At 41.0% G+C, this 18,578-nt stretch overlaps 1 protein-coding gene across 2 annotated transcripts; it reads left to right on the plus strand.

Moving 5' to 3' along the window:
* The first annotated feature begins 317 nt into the window (after positions 1-317).
* Positions 318-18,333, plus strand: MYL1 (myosin light chain 1). 2 transcript variants are annotated; one of them, XM_058809494.1, is made up of 7 exons: positions 318-543; positions 11,113-11,140; positions 14,260-14,403; positions 15,920-16,093; positions 16,606-16,683; positions 17,164-17,216; positions 18,010-18,333. In XM_058809494.1, the coding sequence occupies exons 1-6, from the start codon at positions 421-423 to the stop codon at positions 17,190-17,192; spliced, it is 576 nt and encodes a 191-aa protein (XP_058665477.1). In that variant the 5' UTR covers positions 318-420; the 3' UTR covers positions 17,193-17,216; positions 18,010-18,333. The 2 variants fall into 2 exon arrangements, with proteins under 2 accessions (XP_058665477.1, XP_058665478.1); XM_058809495.1 differs by lacking the exons at positions 318-543; positions 11,113-11,140 and adding exons at positions 9,960-10,082; positions 10,840-10,864.
* The last annotated feature ends 245 nt before the right edge of the window (positions 18,334-18,578 follow it).

Here is an 18,578-nt window from a genome sequence, read left to right on the forward strand (position 1 = left end):
AATTTCAGAACAACAGCAGATCTGAAACTGGGCTTGTAATATTTCCCTCTCCTTTGCATGCATAAAAAAGACAGGGAGGTGGACTGTGTTTTAAAGGGGAAAAAAGTCCCTTGATCTCATGAAGCCCTGAACTCTTATATTCCATTTATAGCTCTAGCTAGAATGACATCCCCCTTGATTATCAGGCTGTCCAATCCAGCTGCATGTGTCAGGACTGTATGAGGCACTAAGTGAAATATATATATGCCCTTACAGGGTTTAGCACATCGGGTCCACCTCCAGGGTACAGGCTGTAGCTCATTCTGACCACTGCTCCTCTCCCAGGAATCACTTGTTAAGTGGTTTTTGTTTGGTTTTTTGTTTTTTAAGTTTTTTTTTTTTTTTTAGGGCACTTTTACTTTCCAATTTTAGCAACACAAAATGGCACCAAAGAAGGACGTAAAGAAACCAGCGGCGGCCGCGGCACCGGCGCCTGCGCCAGCACCAGCACCAGCAGCACCAGCCAAGCCCAAAGAACCTGCCATCGACCTCAAGAGCATCAAGGTAAAGGGGGGAGCATGGCCTGAGGGGCCCAGGGGACAGGGAGCACAGTCCTGGCTGGGAGCTGCTCTGAAGGCTGGCCTGGGCTTGGTTCCGGTTTGGGGACTGCAGGGCAATGAATGAGGAACCTCAGCCCGTGGATTTGCTGAGCTGCCTCAGCTTTGGAGTGTTTCAGTAGCTGGAGGGTGTAATGCATGGTGCATGATTTAACAAAGAGTGAAGCCTGGGATGACAAATGTTGGAGTGTGGACCTCAGAACTTTTTACTCAATTGGTACCAGTCTCACCTGTTTGGTAAAGATAAATTTAAAATAAACACACAACAAAAAAAAACCCAAATACCCTAAAGTAGGTACATGAGGACAGGAATGGGATTACTGAAACATGAAACACAATGTTTTCCCATTGCACTGTATGAAACCCCATCTTTTATAGTTTAAAATTCTTTTCCAAATTTTTGAACCACCTGATGACCCTTTAGTCATGTGCTTTGAGATCAATATGACTTATCTTTAAAAGAAACAAAACAAAATAGTTTTAAAAAGAGAGATTTGGCAGTTTTGCCTGTTTTCTTTTCATTTGCACTGTACAACAAACATTGGTGAGACCAAGAGCAAGAAAGCCATGGATGGAAGCATTTCAAGTGATTTCCTCTCATCCTTATATGTTTGCTGAGAATTTATAATTTGCTGCAAATTGAAAGCAACAAAGAGAAGGAGTCTTTCGGGGGTTTCCTTCTGACTGCACTGTCATTTGTTCTCAAAATGTCTTTAGACTTTGCATGCCAATCAACATCACTAACTGTTGTCCTGACCCTTTGAAGAAAACTCCTCCATTTTGGGAGATTCTTTACTTAGGAAAGAGGAGAGGGAAGCTAAGCAGTTAAGAGATGAAGAGACAGACTAGTTTCTCTGAGTAGGACTATAAATAGTTATTCTGTACCTACCTGGCAAGCTGATTGGTCCCAGGACCAATTTGCTAAATTCTACAGAAAGAATCATGCCTATTATGGGTAAAAAAAGGACAAAGACTACTAATAAGATTTATACATGATGAATTATATTTCAGATACCTTAACACATATATTCCTGACATGTTAAGCCATTTACTGAAACTTCTCCAAGTTTACTTTAATTTTCCCAATCTATAGTTAGTATTTTTCTAAAAATGTATGTATCTTCTCATAAGATTGAAGCTGAAGCCATTGACAAGAGGTAAAAAAAAAAGGCATTTTGAAATATTTAGAATTTTGAAGAATAGATGAAAAACCCACTAGTTTTGAGCATACTGTCTGAAATTAGATTAGGCCTCACGTTGCACTGGATGATGGGGAACCAAGCTAGATTTCCTGCTAAATAAATTAATATGATTTGATAGCTTTCTATCTCCAGTTATCAGAAGAAAATAGAATTTTGAACTCCATTGAACCTAGCTAATCTATCTTTGTATAAACAATAATATATTATCAGTTAAAAAATGTCAAATTGCACTCTGAGGCATCTTTGCAGTTCACTCACTTACCCAAAGGAAATAGCAGCAACAAATATGCACTGGTAGAACAGAGAGAGCTATCCAGGTTTTGTCATATTCAGACTGATAAAAAAGATAGAATTTAGGGAGAGTTTCTTTTGAAAGACACCAGATAAAATATTTTCTGCTGGGGTCCCAACCAATCACCATGGATTGTTACCTCTTTTCCTATTTTGAGAGTTCAGGCAGTGAAGGGAAAGAATCCCAGGTTATAAGTAATTTGTCTAGAATATTTGGCAGAGTCAGGAATGAGTTTTCTGAGTCTTAGCCCAGTCTCTCAATTATTTCTCAGCACTTCCATTCAAACACCAAAGTCTCAGCATGATAAAAGTTACAGCACCATTTCCAGCACAATTTTGGAGGCAGGGAGTAGGTAAAAACTAAGGTTTTGTCTGGGACTCAGTGAATAATCGTGACCCAAGGCTCTTTACAGTGATTTACCAGACACAGAGACAAAACTCACATCACTTTAAACAAGGGGATCCACTGGGCTGTGCTTCCCTCCTCAGGGAATTAGCAGCCATGGCAGAGCTTGCTGCTTGAGAGGGGTGACTGGGAATGTCAGGCTGAATGCCACAATGATTTGGGGAGCCACACAGCAGCTAAACGCACAGAAAGGCTTTGTCAGCTTTTATAGACACATCCAAGCCCCTTGTTACAGCTGGAGTGGGTAAGGGGAGAGGTGCCCAACCAGCAGCCAAATAAGCCACATTTGGCTGTGCACTTCATTCTTAGCTGGCATCAGAAGTCATAGGCTCCAAAACAAAGATGGTGGTTTACAAACATGAGCAGTGATTCTCTTGGGGGTACCTCCCCACTCAGACACCCTTCTTGGCCCATCTTCAGGGAATCTGGTTTTCTGGACTTTTTGGAGTACACACTTTGCAACTTTGGCGCTTTTTTCCCTCCTTCCTTAAGAGAACTCAAGCGAGGTTTGTCTATCACCATCAGAAGCTGTGATAAAGTTGTGACAGGCCATTGACTCTTCTCTGTTCTTCACTGATCTCTTCAAATTAACCAAATTGGAGCAAATGTTTGGTGATTTGCTAGTGCCAACAGCACCTAATATAAGATGTTCTATTTTTCAGCAACATCTAATGACTATAAAACTCAGTAACAGGAATATTGGTAGACTCAAATCTCTAAACTGAGCCCTTTTACAGCTCACCTTGGGCTACAGTATAACAACCATAGAAAGAAAGTGAAGGCAGGGATGAAGAACTTGCTTTTTAATGGAAATGTGAAGATCTATCTCTCTCTACTCAGGGAACAGCATAAAAATTCAATCTTTGCACAAGCCTTTCCAGACCAAATGTATATTTCCAATTTTCCTTACTACTAACATGTCTTGGATTTGTATAGGCACAAAAGTTAAAAATTAAATAATAACCGAGAAGAGAACAGGGCAGTGGAAACAGCTGAGAGCCATCACTAGGAACCAACCACTATTAAAATCAAAATTACCATATAATAGATAATTTTTCTTAAGAGACCCCCAGGAACTCTGCAATTAAAACTGTGGCCCAGGACTCTCCTAAAAACACAGCTTATGTGTTTTATCAATCTTCTTCTCTCACACAAGACTGAGTGAGAAGAAATGTTTAACTCATGAGAAGCACTACTGTGGGTCTATTTCTGCAACAACTGGGATGAAACATGAATGATGCAGATGTCTCATGCTTGGTTTTGCAAGTGACAATGGGAAATGGATAAACTTCCCATTGCACAAATCTGTATAGCTTAGTTCCTATTACCAGAATGAAAAGTATGTTGGTTTTCTAGTGGAAATTTAAGAGTCTTTCCCAGCCCTTGGACAGAGCCCAGGCTCATAAAATCAACTACAATGTTTAGGGATGCAAATGCTGAAGATGCTGAGGGCAGTGCTTCACAGGCTGCCACTCTGCAGATGGTGATCTGGATGTGTCCTGACCTGGTGTCACACTAGGTCCTTTACTTCAAGGATACAGCTGAGTATCTTCTCTTGAGTACAGACAGAGACTGGGCAAGTGTCCACACTGGAAGTGAGGTTAGGGGCACACAAGGCTTCCTATACCTGCATTTTCAAGACTCAGACACCATGACATCAATTATGCCTTGCCCAACTGCAGATCAGACACCCAAATGTTTAGAAGAAAAAAAATTAAAGGCTACCAATTAGTAAAAACTTGCTAAAATCTTGTGTAACTGTGTGATGCATGATGATGATGCCTGTTGCATGGATTGTTTCTAACTGCAGAGCTCTTAAGGCAGTAAAAAGTGTTTCTCCAAGTATCCTTATTTCTTGTTACATTCACCACTTAAGTAGGTCATCTCTGAAGAGGTATTGCTTTGGATTTAACCAGAGAGAGAGAGAGAGAAACTCACTAAAATGCACTGACAGAAAGCTCCTGGGCTAGAGGGCAAGCAGCACTGCAAATGTCAGCTGAAGCACTTGGAGAGCTGTTGTGCTGCAGACAAACCCCACATGAAGCTGTGAGAGCAGGAATGTCAACAGTGGCTTTGCTCAAGAGTGCTAAGGGCTTTTTTATGAGACAGCAGGTTTTTTACTTGAAACTTTTGGCTCAGGTCTTCAAATTGTGCCTGATTTATCTCCACCTGTGACTCCAGAAGGATTCCTTAGGATGGGTGATCTGTTGGACAAGGTCACCAGTCCCAAGTGTCCTTACAGGTAGGAAGGGGACAAATGTCAATATGAATTCAGACTTAAGAGATGTAAAGGTGCCTCTCTGATGCCATCCAGACCAGCTTCCTGCTACTGCTTTGACCCAGCACCATCCAGGATCCAGCCCAGGACAGCCCCAGCCCCTGGCTCTGTGGACCTCAGCGCTGACATGTCACAGCCCATGCTGCTGCCAAACCCAGGACAGGCAAGGCACAGCACAAAGGTGTCCCAGGAGAGGCACTTTGGACAAGGACTGCTGCACACCAAACATCCCCTGGGCACACTGTTGGAAACAACGCACAAAAACCACAGCTTACCTTTGTTTACAAAGCTTTCAGAAGAATTTTGCCTTCCTAAACTGCTGCTAAGCAAGAAGCCCATCAAAAGTACAGACTACCCACATATATTAGTAGACATTTTTCCTTAATGTTGCTAACTGGAAAAATTGTTTGAAAAATAATGATTTTTTTTTTGTTTAATTTAAACAAGACCCATTCTTAGTAATTCACAGCTTTAGCAGCATTTAAAAAAGAATACCTGCGGCCTTTGGATGCTTTGGTGAATGGCAGACTTTGGTAGAAACAGTGGAAAGCAAATTACACAAAATGTAACATTTTAAGAGCTCACAGGATAACTCCAAGTGTTAACAGGAATTATGTGGCAGAACCTTAGACCCATCAAAACAACCCCACAATATTTCTAAAATACTGTTTTAAGCCCCTTCAGAGCACAGAGATGTTGTAAAAGATAGTAATCAGATACCTGAGTTAATCTTACATAAGGCAAGAAGAAGGTGACAAATTTAGCCAATGACAAGCAGAGAAAGAAGTTGTCTGTAAGGGGATCTGAAACAAGCAACCTGGAAATTTGCCCTTGTTTCACTAAGACTTTATTACATCTTATACCCACTGCCAAGAAGCACTTTCAGCTGGCTGGTTTACCACAGAGCACTTAAATGTCAAGTAGCAAGGGTTTAAATTACATTAATACTCTAACAGTGCCACTGGGAGGCATGTTAAAACAAGAAATCCCTCCAAAAGCAGAGCTCCAGAGCCTCACATCTTGTCTATCCCCGTGATTATACACATTCCAGCACAAAAGCAATTACAAATGAGCCCAGCTGAAGGCACTTTGCCCCCTGAAGCTGGAGAAATGTGATCAAGAGTGCAGCAAGAGCACGTATCACAGCCAGACATTTCAGAAGGGCACGTTAGTTAAACGTCAAGGCTCATCCAAAAGTTTCTGCACAGCTGCAAAGTAACTGTGACGGTTTAAAAACCTATAAACTGGAAAGTGACACAAAATGCTTAGGAAAAAGGTCAAGTTAATCTGCAGTCATGTCATTTAAACTCAGAGATATTTCTGAAGCAGGCTTTCAAATCTCAGAGTATCTCACACATGCAATTTTTTCTCCTGTATTAATGGGGGTTGTTTTTATTCTTTCAATTGTGTTTCTAGGCAGCTCTGTTCTCAAAACAGACCTCAGTTTCTCAAGAACTCTTCTTCTTCTAATGTTTCTCTGCCTTGTACAGCAGGAAGCTAAATCCATTAATTTAATTAATTTTAATTCTTGTTTAATTCTTTAAAATGTTAATTCTTACTCTCTAAAACCTGTGGCATTGATTGCACAAGTTATGGAACTGAGGTGAGGGATGGGAAAAGGACAACCTGCTTTTCAGAGGGGTTTGGAAGCTGTGTAATCCTCCACTCAGTGATGTCTACTAGAAAAGATGTGCAGCTGTATTAATCAAGGAGCAGACATTAATAGTGAGCAGGTATCATATAAACTACTGTAGGCACAATCCTATCTTAACTTCATTAAAAAAAAAAAAAATTTAAACCTCTCCAGTCCTGAATAGAAGGCTAAATATACAATAAGTATCTTAGGAGAATCTCAAATTTTCTCCTCTCTGATTTTCCAAGATATCCAGTATGTCTTAGTATCTTTTAAAGAGACAGCACCTTGAAATAGCTGGTAATTCTCTAATGAACTTCTAAGATGATCTACTTCTTGTTATTCATGCAAAAGGTAACAAACAAATGGAGCAGTTTAATGCTTTAACTTCCAGCAGTACCTTCTCCCAGGGTTTTCCATCCTGTCCAGACCTTTCCTGAGTTACAGGGAGCACAAGGCAGCTGCCTCTCAGCACAGTCCCAGTGCCCACCAGCCTAAAGAGGTGAGCACAGCATCACACTGCAAAGCTCGGGGCCCTAAGGCACAGAAACCAATGATTTGTGGGAAATCAGGAACTCTGTTAATAATTTGGAAATTTTTGTGGATTGAGTCTCCATTTAACTGGTGAAAAAGAGTTTGCACACAACCCCATCAGCCCCACCTCTGAGCTGGGACCTGGTCAGAATACCTCTGGCACGAGAATTACTAGAAAGTAGTCACAGACAATGCAAGGAAAAAACAAATAAAACAACCAAACTCAAAACACACTACCTTTTTCTTTGGCACAGATAGCCCTCTGGATAACAACTCTGCCCATAGGGCTATATGAAATTAGAGAATTCCAGGTAGTTCTGGTCTTTCCCATGTGTTGCAGTTGCTTCAACCTCTCATTCTTTTTGCTAGGGATCGGCATTCAGTTTTTGTTAAACTGAGCTCCCTGAAATATCCAAATCATCCCTAAAGCCTCAAGACTCAGTGTCCTCTGACAATGCAGAGAACACTGCCAGGATCAGAGCAAAGACCAGATCACCGCAAAATACTTCTTTGTCCCTTTTGAATTTTCTGAAAGCTCCTTTTAGAATTGGAAATCTCACCTTTAATTTCTTTTAAGGAGTATATGAAATATTTTTCATCTAGGCCATTTTGTAGCTGCCCTTACTGAAAGCAAGTACATTTTAACCTCCCCAACAGTTCTAGTGTCTTAGAGCAGATTCTTAATTTAAATGAGTGCAACATGTCCATGCTAGAATATTCCTCCCCAGTAAAACTCCATCTAGTGAGATGTTATTCAAGGATCAGTATTAAAATGAAGGGCTGATACAGTGCACTAATTTTTCCTTATCTGAACTCTGAGCCAAACTCCCATATGGTCAAAAGACAATCAGCTTATATGTAGGCCCTCTAAGATGATAATATTTGATAGCCCATTCAAACCAGATGACTAATCCAGGTATCTGTATCTGTTTTTTATAACCAAGATAAATGCACTCCAATTATTTTCTGCTTGGCATCTTTTGGAATGAGTTTTGTTGTAGCCAAACATAGAACCTACCTGTTCAAGAGAAGGAGTATAAGTTTTCCCTAAAACAAAAACAAAAAACCAAACCAAAAAAAAACCAAAACAAAAAACAAATTTAAAAATTCAAATCTGTTTTCAGGGGAACATTTCCTAGTTGCCAGCACTGGAGAACAAGATGCTGAAGGCAGAAAGAAAATTCCACAAAAAGCAACATACTCCATTGACCTAGACACCATTTCAGTCTTTCAAAAGCTCCTCTATTAATGCATGGGCACTGATGGCCAAGGTCTTGAGGATTTTTCTCACTCACCTGAATTCCAGCCCCAGCCAGTGTAAATCAGGAACTCTGCACTGTGCTAAACCTATGTCAGCAAACCCAGGGCAAAACCATCAGCCCCCTTTCTATGCAGCCACACCTGATTGTGGCTACACCATTGTGAACACACCCCTGTTCCCACAGGCTAATAGATTACAAATAGCAAAAAACCACCAAAATCCAGGAACAAACCAACCAAAAGCAAAGAACTGTTAGCTTTTTTTTTTTTCATACTCAGTATAATTCCAGGTATTTCTAAAAAATTGCAAATAATTTGTTTGAACAGAGCATTTTCCAGCTAAAATGGCAAGCTGAGAAAAATCTTTGCAGTTGGATCTTTATTTTTTTTAATAGGAGGTAGGAGGTTGGTATCTCAAATCCACTTAATTTGATTGCTCAGTTTTGTAACACCAGTAAAATAATCTGATTGGATTTGATTCTCTCATTCAGAGTATTCAACATACTGAAAACACACAGTGGTGGAGGTCATGCTTCTCTTCAGGAGAGGAGCAAGCTATAAGAGAAGGTTTTCCTCACTAATCACATTTCATCATTAGACAACCAGAAACAGTGACTGCTTAGCAGGGGCAACCAATAGAAATTAAAAGGGGGGATTTGAGTTCAGAACTGGGAGTCTGCTGTTGTCACACAACCATTCCTGCCCTGGCTTCATGGCACTCTTGATCTTGTTGAGGCAACAGGGAATGGAAGAAGCTTGGAGCAAAGTTTGCCAGTCCTTTTACAAGTCATAACATCCACTGAGGTATTTGACCTGGTCTTGGGGGATGCTGCATGGCAGGCCTTGAAACTGCAATCTCTACCTCCTGCTCCCTGTCTGCAGGCCCACCATGACCACCCTGCAACCCAAAAAGCAAATACCCTTTTCCCCACTGTGAACAGTCATCCTTCCAGTTCACAAAGGCTTTTGGGGTGCTTAGCTTCTATCACAGCTTCTCCTTTACCTCAACCTCATAAACACCTGAGCAGCACCACATCTGTACACACCTGGGAGCTCCAAACCCAGCACCCTGGTGCCCTGCCTAACCCAAGCCCCAGAGGAAAAGCATCCTAGAGATCCCAGGCTCCTATGAATACAGATTTCCCACTGCCCTGCAGGGTACATCTACACATCAGCCACTAACTTCATACAATTGGTTCAAAACTGCACAGATAATTTTTCCATCTAAAATGTTAAAAATTTGGGAAACAATTATCAGAGTGTGCAGAGGAAGAGCTTCCCAGAAGGATTGTCAGCTTCTCTGTTGACAGATAACTTTTCTGCTCAGTGTCAACAACTGGAACCCCTTGAGCAGACAGGCAGCAGTACTACTCCATGGATTATCCATGTTGAGCAAAGCCCAGCAAAGATATGGGGACCATTCAACTGCATCTCACCCATCCTGCAAGCCACGTGTGGAACCAGCCAGCTCCTCACCCTCACTGCTCCTGACTCTACAGCTCATCAGAGAAGTAGAACCCTTCCCTATAAGGAAGTCTTGGTAGGTCTGGACAAGGAATATCTCCTCCTGATGGTATGGACCCAGAAAGTGCTGACATGAATCAAACTTATTGCTTGTCACTCCCTGCCCCTCTTCAGCCTCCTAAAAATAGCCATCATAAGATGTCTATCAAGACATGGATCCTCCTGTCACTTTGCCCTAAGAAAGCTAAAGAACTCGCCAAGGGGAGGGACCTCTTCCTTCTGACACCTAATCCAGGCAATGCCGTCAGCACTGCCGGATAAATAAGGGGAAGAAAGGCAAGGGAAGCAGGACCACTCTCAAGACCTCCCAGCTAATCCTTCCTGCTGCCTGCTGCTCTGCATTTCCAACTCAACCATGGTGGGTGCACTGCAATAGTTAGCAGCCAGCCAGTGTAGTTTACAGAAGTAAATAGGGCTTCTTGCCCATGATAGGTCTTGGGGGGTGGGGGAAGGACAGTTCAGGAGACAGTTTAGGTTTGCTTGGTTTTCCTGTTAAAACCTAAAGGTTTTCCAGTTAGCCTCCAGTTTTGAACCAGGCAACAGTAGTGGTGCAGCTCCCACAGCTTCTGACAGAAGGGTTACAATTTCCTAAGCTTTTTTTAATCAAATGCAACCAGCTAAAGTGGCAAGGAAAAATAATATTTTATATAAACAAATATAATGCATTAGTACTGTATGAAACAGCGTGCAATCAAAAACTAATCTGAGACATAAAATTTAAAGGAATAATTTAATTTCTATGTTAATAAAAAACAGCTACTTGTTTAGAAATATTACTTCAAATTGTACAATTAAATTGGATCTATGGTAAAACAGTAAATGGACCTGATGGTAATTAATTAGGGTTTTTTTTAGTTAAGAGACTTTCTATTTTTGTTGCTTCCGGCCACAGCTCTGTCTTTTCCTAGGATACAGATTTTAAGGAAAACTTTAAGAATAGACTTGCTGGTGGATTTTTATGCAGGAAGTTGCTAGATTAGGTTGCTATGGCCTAACTACATTAGGCAAGACAGAAGTGAAAGCCTCAGGTACTCGGTGCTATTTACTTTCTCTCAGTGCATTTTCAGCAGTACTAGTTCTCTTTTCTCTCTCTCTCTTTTTCTCCCCAACTGCAGTCTTTCTCTGCTGATGAAATCAATGGTAAGTGAAATCAAAGTTAAACTTTACCAGGGGGAAGGAGGGGGAACAAAATAGCTACCAAATGCTAAATATTCACTAGCCTTAAGAGCTCTTTTGCTATCTGCATTACTTCTGCACATTTGACAGGCCACATTTTTGCTCTTCTGGAAGATGACTCATGGATTGAGCTGGATGCTTTAGAAAACACACAGGTTCTCCCCCAGCCCCCCTTCCTAAGCTATTTTTTGTGATTGATTTCCTTCCAACAGATCGAGTTCTCCAAGGAGCAGCAGGATGGTAAGTTACAAGAGAGCTGATACCTTTTACATGTGTGTGGGTTCAAAAAGAGCTGCGGGCTCTTTTTAAGAAATTAACTTTTATAAAACAATGAGCTCAGACTTCCTCTGATATAAATCACCACACTCTTGACTTCAGAGCAGTGATGACTTATGCTGAACAAGAAAGTGGCTGTAGATCTACATGTAATTTATCTGGATGTTTGTTTACATGCTGTGTGAACTGAGAAGTTTATGCCATGATACAAAGAGGAAAAATACTGTCTCTACTTACTGAACATTCTTCACTTGTGCTCCTGTTCTGGCTCTTCACAAGGATGCTGAAAATAAGTCTTGAACTTGACAGTCCCAGGGGAAATAGGCAGAAGGAGGACAACAGAAGGAGGAAGTGGGCTGAAAATTTAACTTAGCTGCAGTGACTTTGCAATCTCACATGAACAGAAGATGCAAGAGTTCTGTATGTCACTTTTGCCAGGAGGTGTTCTGGAGGCTGTTTAGCTGTAAAAATATTCTTTTTAAGCATGGAAAGAGTCAGCAAATAAATGACTTGTGCAAATTGCTGCTTACACAATGGTGTGGATATGCTGCACTTCTTGAGCATCTTGCTATATTCTTTGATTCACAAGCAACTTGCAGCTTCCAAATTTTTTGTTTCAGTCTTCTAGAACGAGACAAAAAACCTGACATGAACAATAATTCTTACTGAAGCTCTGGAAATTTAATTTTAAGTGTTTCAAATAGGCTAAGAGATGCATTTGGGCTATATATTAAGTAATATTTTAAAAAGTCAAAAAATCAGTAGCCCATACAGTAGACTGAAGAAAGTGTTTAGAAAGGAAGAAACAAGGATTTCCTAGAAATTCAGAGGGAGTGGAGTAGCTAGAAACAGATCTTGAGAGAGCCCTAAACTTTGTGAAGATGAGCCTGCACTCGGTAACTCCATCAAAGCAATAAGGAGAGGGACAGTGCAGCAAGTGAGAAAATTCTCTTCTTGCAGTCCAAACTCTCTTGGTCACAAAAGAAGTCATTTGGACTCTTCCTTACTTCTTGATTCTGAAAAATTTTACAAAAGGATTGGGTAGTTAATGGAAAAATGTCCTCAATTCAAAGCTGCTGGCAATATTTTGAAAGCAAAATATTTTTTTCAGCTTCCCTATGCATTTCAGATCATCCAGCTGCTGTATTTTTGCAATGGCTGAACCAAGCAGCAGAGCAAATAGAAACTATTTGAGAGAGAGAGAATTTCCCAGAAGCAGATATGCCCACCCTCAGTAACTATTTCTATCTGCACAGGCAGATGCCCCAGCAGCTGGGTAGTACCATCCTCAGACAGACTTTGAACATGCTTACTCCAGCAGAGCTATAAACTAGGATTGGCCCTTAAAAAAAAAAAAATTTAAAAATAAAAGCTTCAAAATAAAAACCCACAGCAAAGATATATTGCAGTGAAATGCTTGCCTGAGAGACAAAAATCAATCTGTCCTTTTCTCCAAGCTGGGGAGCTGTGTTCAGAACTCAGTGACCATAAAACTTGATGGGATTTACAAAATGGAGAAACTCTCCTGATGGCTTTGCTGTTAGCACACTGGCATTGTTTTATACCTCACTAAATGTCATTGATTTAGTAGATGAAAGATCAGATCATACAATATAAATCACTGCAGCTCCACCCATCTCAGCTGCTGGAGCTGATATCAGGAAGCTCTGCACTGGTCCAGAAGGCCATAATTTCATACCCTGCAATGAAAGCTGCAAGGAAAGAGAGGTAGTAGCAAAGGGTTATAGGTGTCTCACATGAGACAGTAAGAGGATTAGTTTCAGATGTATTAGATTACAGCCTAGCAGGCTGACACTGTGGATCAGCACTTTTACTGGGTGCCAGCAACAACTCCATGGTGGTACAAGGAAGAGTAAAGCAAAACCATAAATACCTCTGCATCACGCCCCCAGCACAAGATGAAGGAAGACATGATCTGAAATGTGGCTTCTTACTCCTAAACCTGCCCCAGAGCAGAATGAACATGGCACAGGCTGTGGAACACAAAGCCTGTGTGGCTGCTGGATGAGAATCATGACCAAGGAAAAGACATTTTACTCAGTTTGCTTGGAGCTCAAGCACAGCATCATCAGACACTGCCATGCAGAACAGATCAACAGCACAAACCAAGATGCTTGTGGCAATGGGGTTCAAAGACAGCTTTTTAGCCACCCAGTTGTCCTTTGTCCCCTCCTCTTTTTTTAAAGCCACACTTCTTCATTCAAATTCTCTAAAAAGCCAAAAAATAGAGTAATATGATTGACATGGAACTTCACAACAGAAGATGAAGGCTGGTGATGCAATGAAGGCAACTACCTGTGCTGATTTTTGTAGGAGAAATGCCTGTACCCAAAGGTCTTGTCCAACAAGGGGAAATCAGTGAACACTGATCAGCACTGAAAGAAGTAAAGTGAAGTCACAAAGTGAACACACTGGAAAGGCACAGGAAAAAGCACCACATGAGTAATTACACTGGAAAAGTGGAATATTCTTGCATAAGAAGCAGGGACAAACTACAAAGAATAGATAAAAAGAGGGAACAAACATGTTTGGAAATCACACTGTAAGACAATTTTAAGGTAAAAAAACAGTAAAAGCATTTGAAATCCACCTTCAAGTTTCTTTTTAGCATTGTGTAGTTGAGGTGCTGGGATTGCAGGCAGAACCCACTGAAGCAGGCAAAGGTTTTGCACTGCCAGGCTCTTGAGAGTCCCAGTTCTCTGGAGAGATAAGGTGAAGTGGATAACAACATTTTACCATCTGCTGCTACATCATGTGAAGGAACCTGTGCTTGAATGACAGTGTTGGTAGAGAACTTATCTTTCCCTGTACTTGAAATAAATACAGGGTCAATCAAAAAGCTATTGATGGCTATTACAGCCAGGAAAGACATGAAAGGTAGATATAAAAGTTTAAAAATAGTGAAAGCAAAATGTCAGAGGGGAGGAGTTTTTCTTGGGACTATGGGCCAAAGATTCCCCTGGCTAACTCCCCTGGAGTCAGTGGAACAGTGCCAGGAAACAGCAGGCTCACATCTTTGTCAGCAGGGAGCTGCCTGGCTCAATGTTGCTCTTCTCTTGCAGACTTCAAGGAGGCCTTCCTCCTCTTTGACAGGACTGGTGATGCCAAGATCACCCTCAGCCAGGTTGGCGATATCATCCGGGCACTGGGGCAGAACCCAACAAATGCAGAAGTCAACAAAATTCTGGGGAACCCCAGCAAAGAGGGTAAGTGCCCTGCTGTCCTTCGGGCTGCTCCTGAAATTGGGAACAGCCATCAGGCAACAGCAATAGTCACAGCAGGAGAGAGGGAAGCTTGTGCTCTGGTGGGAAGCAACAATACATGGTATTTCACTCATTCCTTTGGAAGAGAATGATGCTGGTGGGGAATAGAGGAAAACCTGCCTAAGACATGGAGAATTCTCTGTAAGGACTGTTTTGGTGTCAACTCAGTGTAGCACACACTCATTGCCCACAGTCCATTAGTGCCCCAGCCTTTGCCTGAAGAGCTGTGGGTCCATTTCTAACAGCTTTCAGTCCTTCCAATGCAAGGACTTCTACAGAAGCCAAGACATTCCCCAGGACTGGAACCCACCTGTATATTTCAGCTGACTGGAATGATCTTCCCAAAGCTCCTACAAACATGGGCACACCGAAGCATACATTGGTCATTTATTACTGAAGCCATTTCAAAATTCTTTTTCCTCCCTTTTAGAGATTAAAAAAAGGGTAAATACTATATTCCCCTCATTTTAACAAGGGCCTAGAAGCAGGTGACCCCTGATTTCAGTCATACAGGCTAAATTATATTCACATCCTCTGGCCTGGCAAAGACATCTCTGAGGAGCAATTTAGAAAGCTTTGGTACCAGCAGGAAGCATTGAGGACTAACACAGAGGTAAAATCATACCAGGACTTTCAGTGATTCCAGCAATAACTGAAAATGACTGATACAGCTGCATAGTAAAATAGGTTTTGTAACAACTGTGTAATGAGCAATATCTGCCCATCTATTTCCATCTATTATATTTTGTTGCTGCCCAGATGAAGGCTGGCAAGAAAGATACAGGAGGGAGGAAGAAAGAATAAAAAAAAGATTATTTTATTTAGCAGCCTTGCTCAAAAAAAAAAAAAAAATACCAAAAACCCCAAAACAAACCAAAATGAGAAACACTTGGGGAAGTTCTCACTGAGGACAACAAGTTTTGCCTCATGAGAGGAAAGGGGTTAGATGGACTAAGCTCGGGAGGTCTTAAACCTCCATTGTGGACATGCCCAAAACTTTCCTAGTTTTCCTTAGTTTATTCTTTTGCTAATAGGCTCTGCCACCACATCCAAGAGACCCTGAAGAGGCCAGTAACTTGTGAGCAACCTCAGCATCTTGTCTAAGTCCCCTCATCCCATTCTGGTTACATTTTCTCCATTGCTGGGGATCAAGATTTTTGTTTGACTGTATTCTACAGTTCCCTCACTCCCCAAATTTTTTCAAAGATTAACTCATGCAGCAAATTTCATTTCTGAAAGAAAAATAAAGCATACAAGACTATGTGAGAAGGATCATGGATGTGAAAACTAACTCATAGGATAAGAGAATCCAGATTCTGCAAAGGAACTATCAACTTCTGAGGCAAAGACTAAAGGCTACAAAGAGCTGTGAAAAGCTCTCCCACATTTGAGGGCAAATATGCCTAAGGAATACACTTACAAACACCTAGCATGTAACAACTGGTGGTTTTTTTCCCAGAGATGAATGCCAAGAAGATTACTTTTGAGGAGTTCCTGCCCATGCTGCAAGCAGCTGCCAACAACAAGGAGCAGGGCACCTTTGAAGACTTCGTTGAAGGTCTGCGTGTCTTTGACAAGGAAGGCAATGGCACAGTCATGGGCGCTGAGCTCCGCCACGTGCTGGCTACTCTGGGTAAGGATCATCCTCTCTGCAAGCACTTCCAGAGCTCTTTGCAGGCATGAGAGAGCAAGGAAAGGTAGCCCAAACAGTTTGAAGAGGTAGGAGGCCACCAAGTGAGACAAGACTTTGGGTTTCCTAACTTGAATCCACAAAGAAAGCAATCAGAGATTTGGGGTTCCCGCTAAAGACCAAAGGAAATGGCTATGACATCTAAATTCAGACAAGATGTTAATACTGACTGTTATTTGATGAATAGAGAGAAAAGTCTGTACATCTCAGTGACATAACACAAATGGACAAAAGTAGAGGATTTGCTGTACAGAAATTTCTTTACTCTGTAGGAATAACTGGAATTCTTATGCATATATGTCTCTGTCTTCTAAAGAAAGTTAAAATTCATTAAGCTTATATAATATATAGGTGTTTTTTCACTAACTCAGAAAATAAGAAAAGCCTTTGGAAAAGCTGTAGGTTTCAGCCTCAGTTCTGTGTGGAAGAATGAAACGAGTTCTCTCCACTCCCAGGTGAGAAGATGACAGAAGAAGAAGTAGACGAGCTCATGAAAGGTCAGGAGGACTCAAATGGCTGCATCAACTATGAGGGTAGGTGCAAGAGCTCAACACCCATCCTACACTTCTCCTTTCTTTTACAGTTTCACTACAGTGGGCATTTAGCTTGTCAGGCAGATCAGACAAAGCTCCAGCTGAGTCAGGTCAAAGGCCCTGTGTGTGAGAACAAGCATGGCAATGTGCTCATCCTGCAGTCACACCATGCCAAAGACCCCATTCAGACACAGCACAGGAGGCTGTTCTGGTCAACACCAAATCTCTGGACTCTGACTTTCTGCAGAGCAGTTGCAGTGATTGTATCCAACAGCTACTGTCTTATCCCATTTAAGCAAGAAGAGAACTTGATTTGTACAACATTAAACACTTAAAATTTTCTATCACCATATCAGATCAAATCCAACCAGGTACATATTTTTAATGCCATCAACTCATGAACAGCTTTTAATTTTAGGGCTATTTCCCAAAGTAATATTTGCTGCTCTTTCTAACTAGCATATCTGTATTTTTCCACAGCATTTGTAAAGCACATCCTGTCAGTCTAAGAGGAATTCTCCAGGTACCAAATGGTATGTTCTTCTCATTTGTACACTTAACTTCATCTGCTTGCTATCCATAAAGGCTTCTATAGACCCATGGCCAATAGAGCTACAAAACCATGCCACCAACATTTCCCCAACAATATGAAAAGAATAAAATGAGACTGTTGTCCAAAAGCAAAGATAGCTGGACTGCAGGTTCCTTGCTCTTGTTCACAGCCCTGTAACTCACTGGAGTTCAGTAGATTTTTCAAACACAATGCAAATTGACAACCTGAGACATTTATCCTACAAGCACAATTGAGATTGTTTTTAAATGGAAATCAAAGCAACACCTTCCAATAATTTGTAGATTTCTAATAAGACAGAGCAGCCTGAATACTCACATGAGTTACTTGAGAACAAAATAATCTTCAAACAAAATAATCATCTGAAGAATATTGTCACAGAAGAATATTGATCAATAGCCAAAAGAGGGCTTCAAAAGTACCCAATTATTTAGCACTTCTCCTACAAGTAGGGGAAAATAAAAACAACAACCCCTCCCTGCCCCCTAGCATTTATATGCTACTATTTTGTCCAGAGGATGGGAAAAAAACCCAAAAAAATCACAAAAAACAAACACCAAAACAGCAGCTGTCTTTAAAATGCAAACAAACTGTGGGTTTCTGTGAACTGTCAGTTATTCTATCCAAGGAAATACACATTCCCAACTGTATGAAACAAACACCTCAAAACAGAAATCAAGGGCTCAGTTTGTCATTTAGCAGTTGTTTCTTCAGCTAACATTAACTTCAAATACAACTCTCCCATTCCTTCCCAGAGCAAGCCAAAATTAGAAAGACCAGCTGGCACTCAAGATTTGCCTGAAATTCTTGCTCAGTCTGTCACCATCAACATGGAAACTGCATAGAACTGGATGATAAGACTCCAACCCTACCATTTTTTTACCAGCACATCCATGGATATCATCTTTGGTCATTGAAAAAACCACATGGTGGTTTTTTTTGCTTTTTCCAAAGCAAACTACATGGAATAAACTCTACCATCCAGGGTCCATCCATCCCACCCATCTCTTTCCATGTTATTTGCATTGAAACAATGTAATTTATTGGAAAAATAAAACATCCATAAATCCTTGTGGTCACTTTGTGGCTATGAAGTCTTTTTATTTTTCCCCATCTGTTCAAACCCACTCAAAACAGCATTCAGCAGTTAATTAATTTTCCCTGTACATTGCATACCATAAAAATAAAATTTTATAAAAAGTATAAATATGGACATTTCCAGTATCACTTGACTTGGTCTTAATGAAAAATTCTTTGAGGTCTGGGAGGAGGAATAATTAATTAGGACACTATCACCAGCATCAGCATTTACAACATTTTTGGA

The sequence above is a fragment of the Ammospiza caudacuta genome, chromosome 8 (assembly GCF_027887145.1).
Source record: "Ammospiza caudacuta isolate bAmmCau1 chromosome 8, bAmmCau1.pri, whole genome shotgun sequence".
Lineage (NCBI taxonomy): Eukaryota > Metazoa > Chordata > Aves > Passeriformes > Passerellidae > Ammospiza > Ammospiza caudacuta.

Coding starts and splice junctions, on each gene's coding strand:
- MYL1 (XM_058809494.1), top strand. CDS start 421: ATGGCACCAAAGAAGGACGTAAAGAAACCAGCGGCGGCCGCGGCACCG. Junction 544..11,112: donor TCGACCTCAAGAGCATCAAG/GTAAAGGGGGGA, acceptor TCCTTCCAACAG/ATCGAGTTCTCCAAGGAGCA. Junction 14,404..15,919: donor GGGGAACCCCAGCAAAGAGG/GTAAGTGCCCTG, acceptor TTTTTTTCCCAG/AGATGAATGCCAAGAAGATT.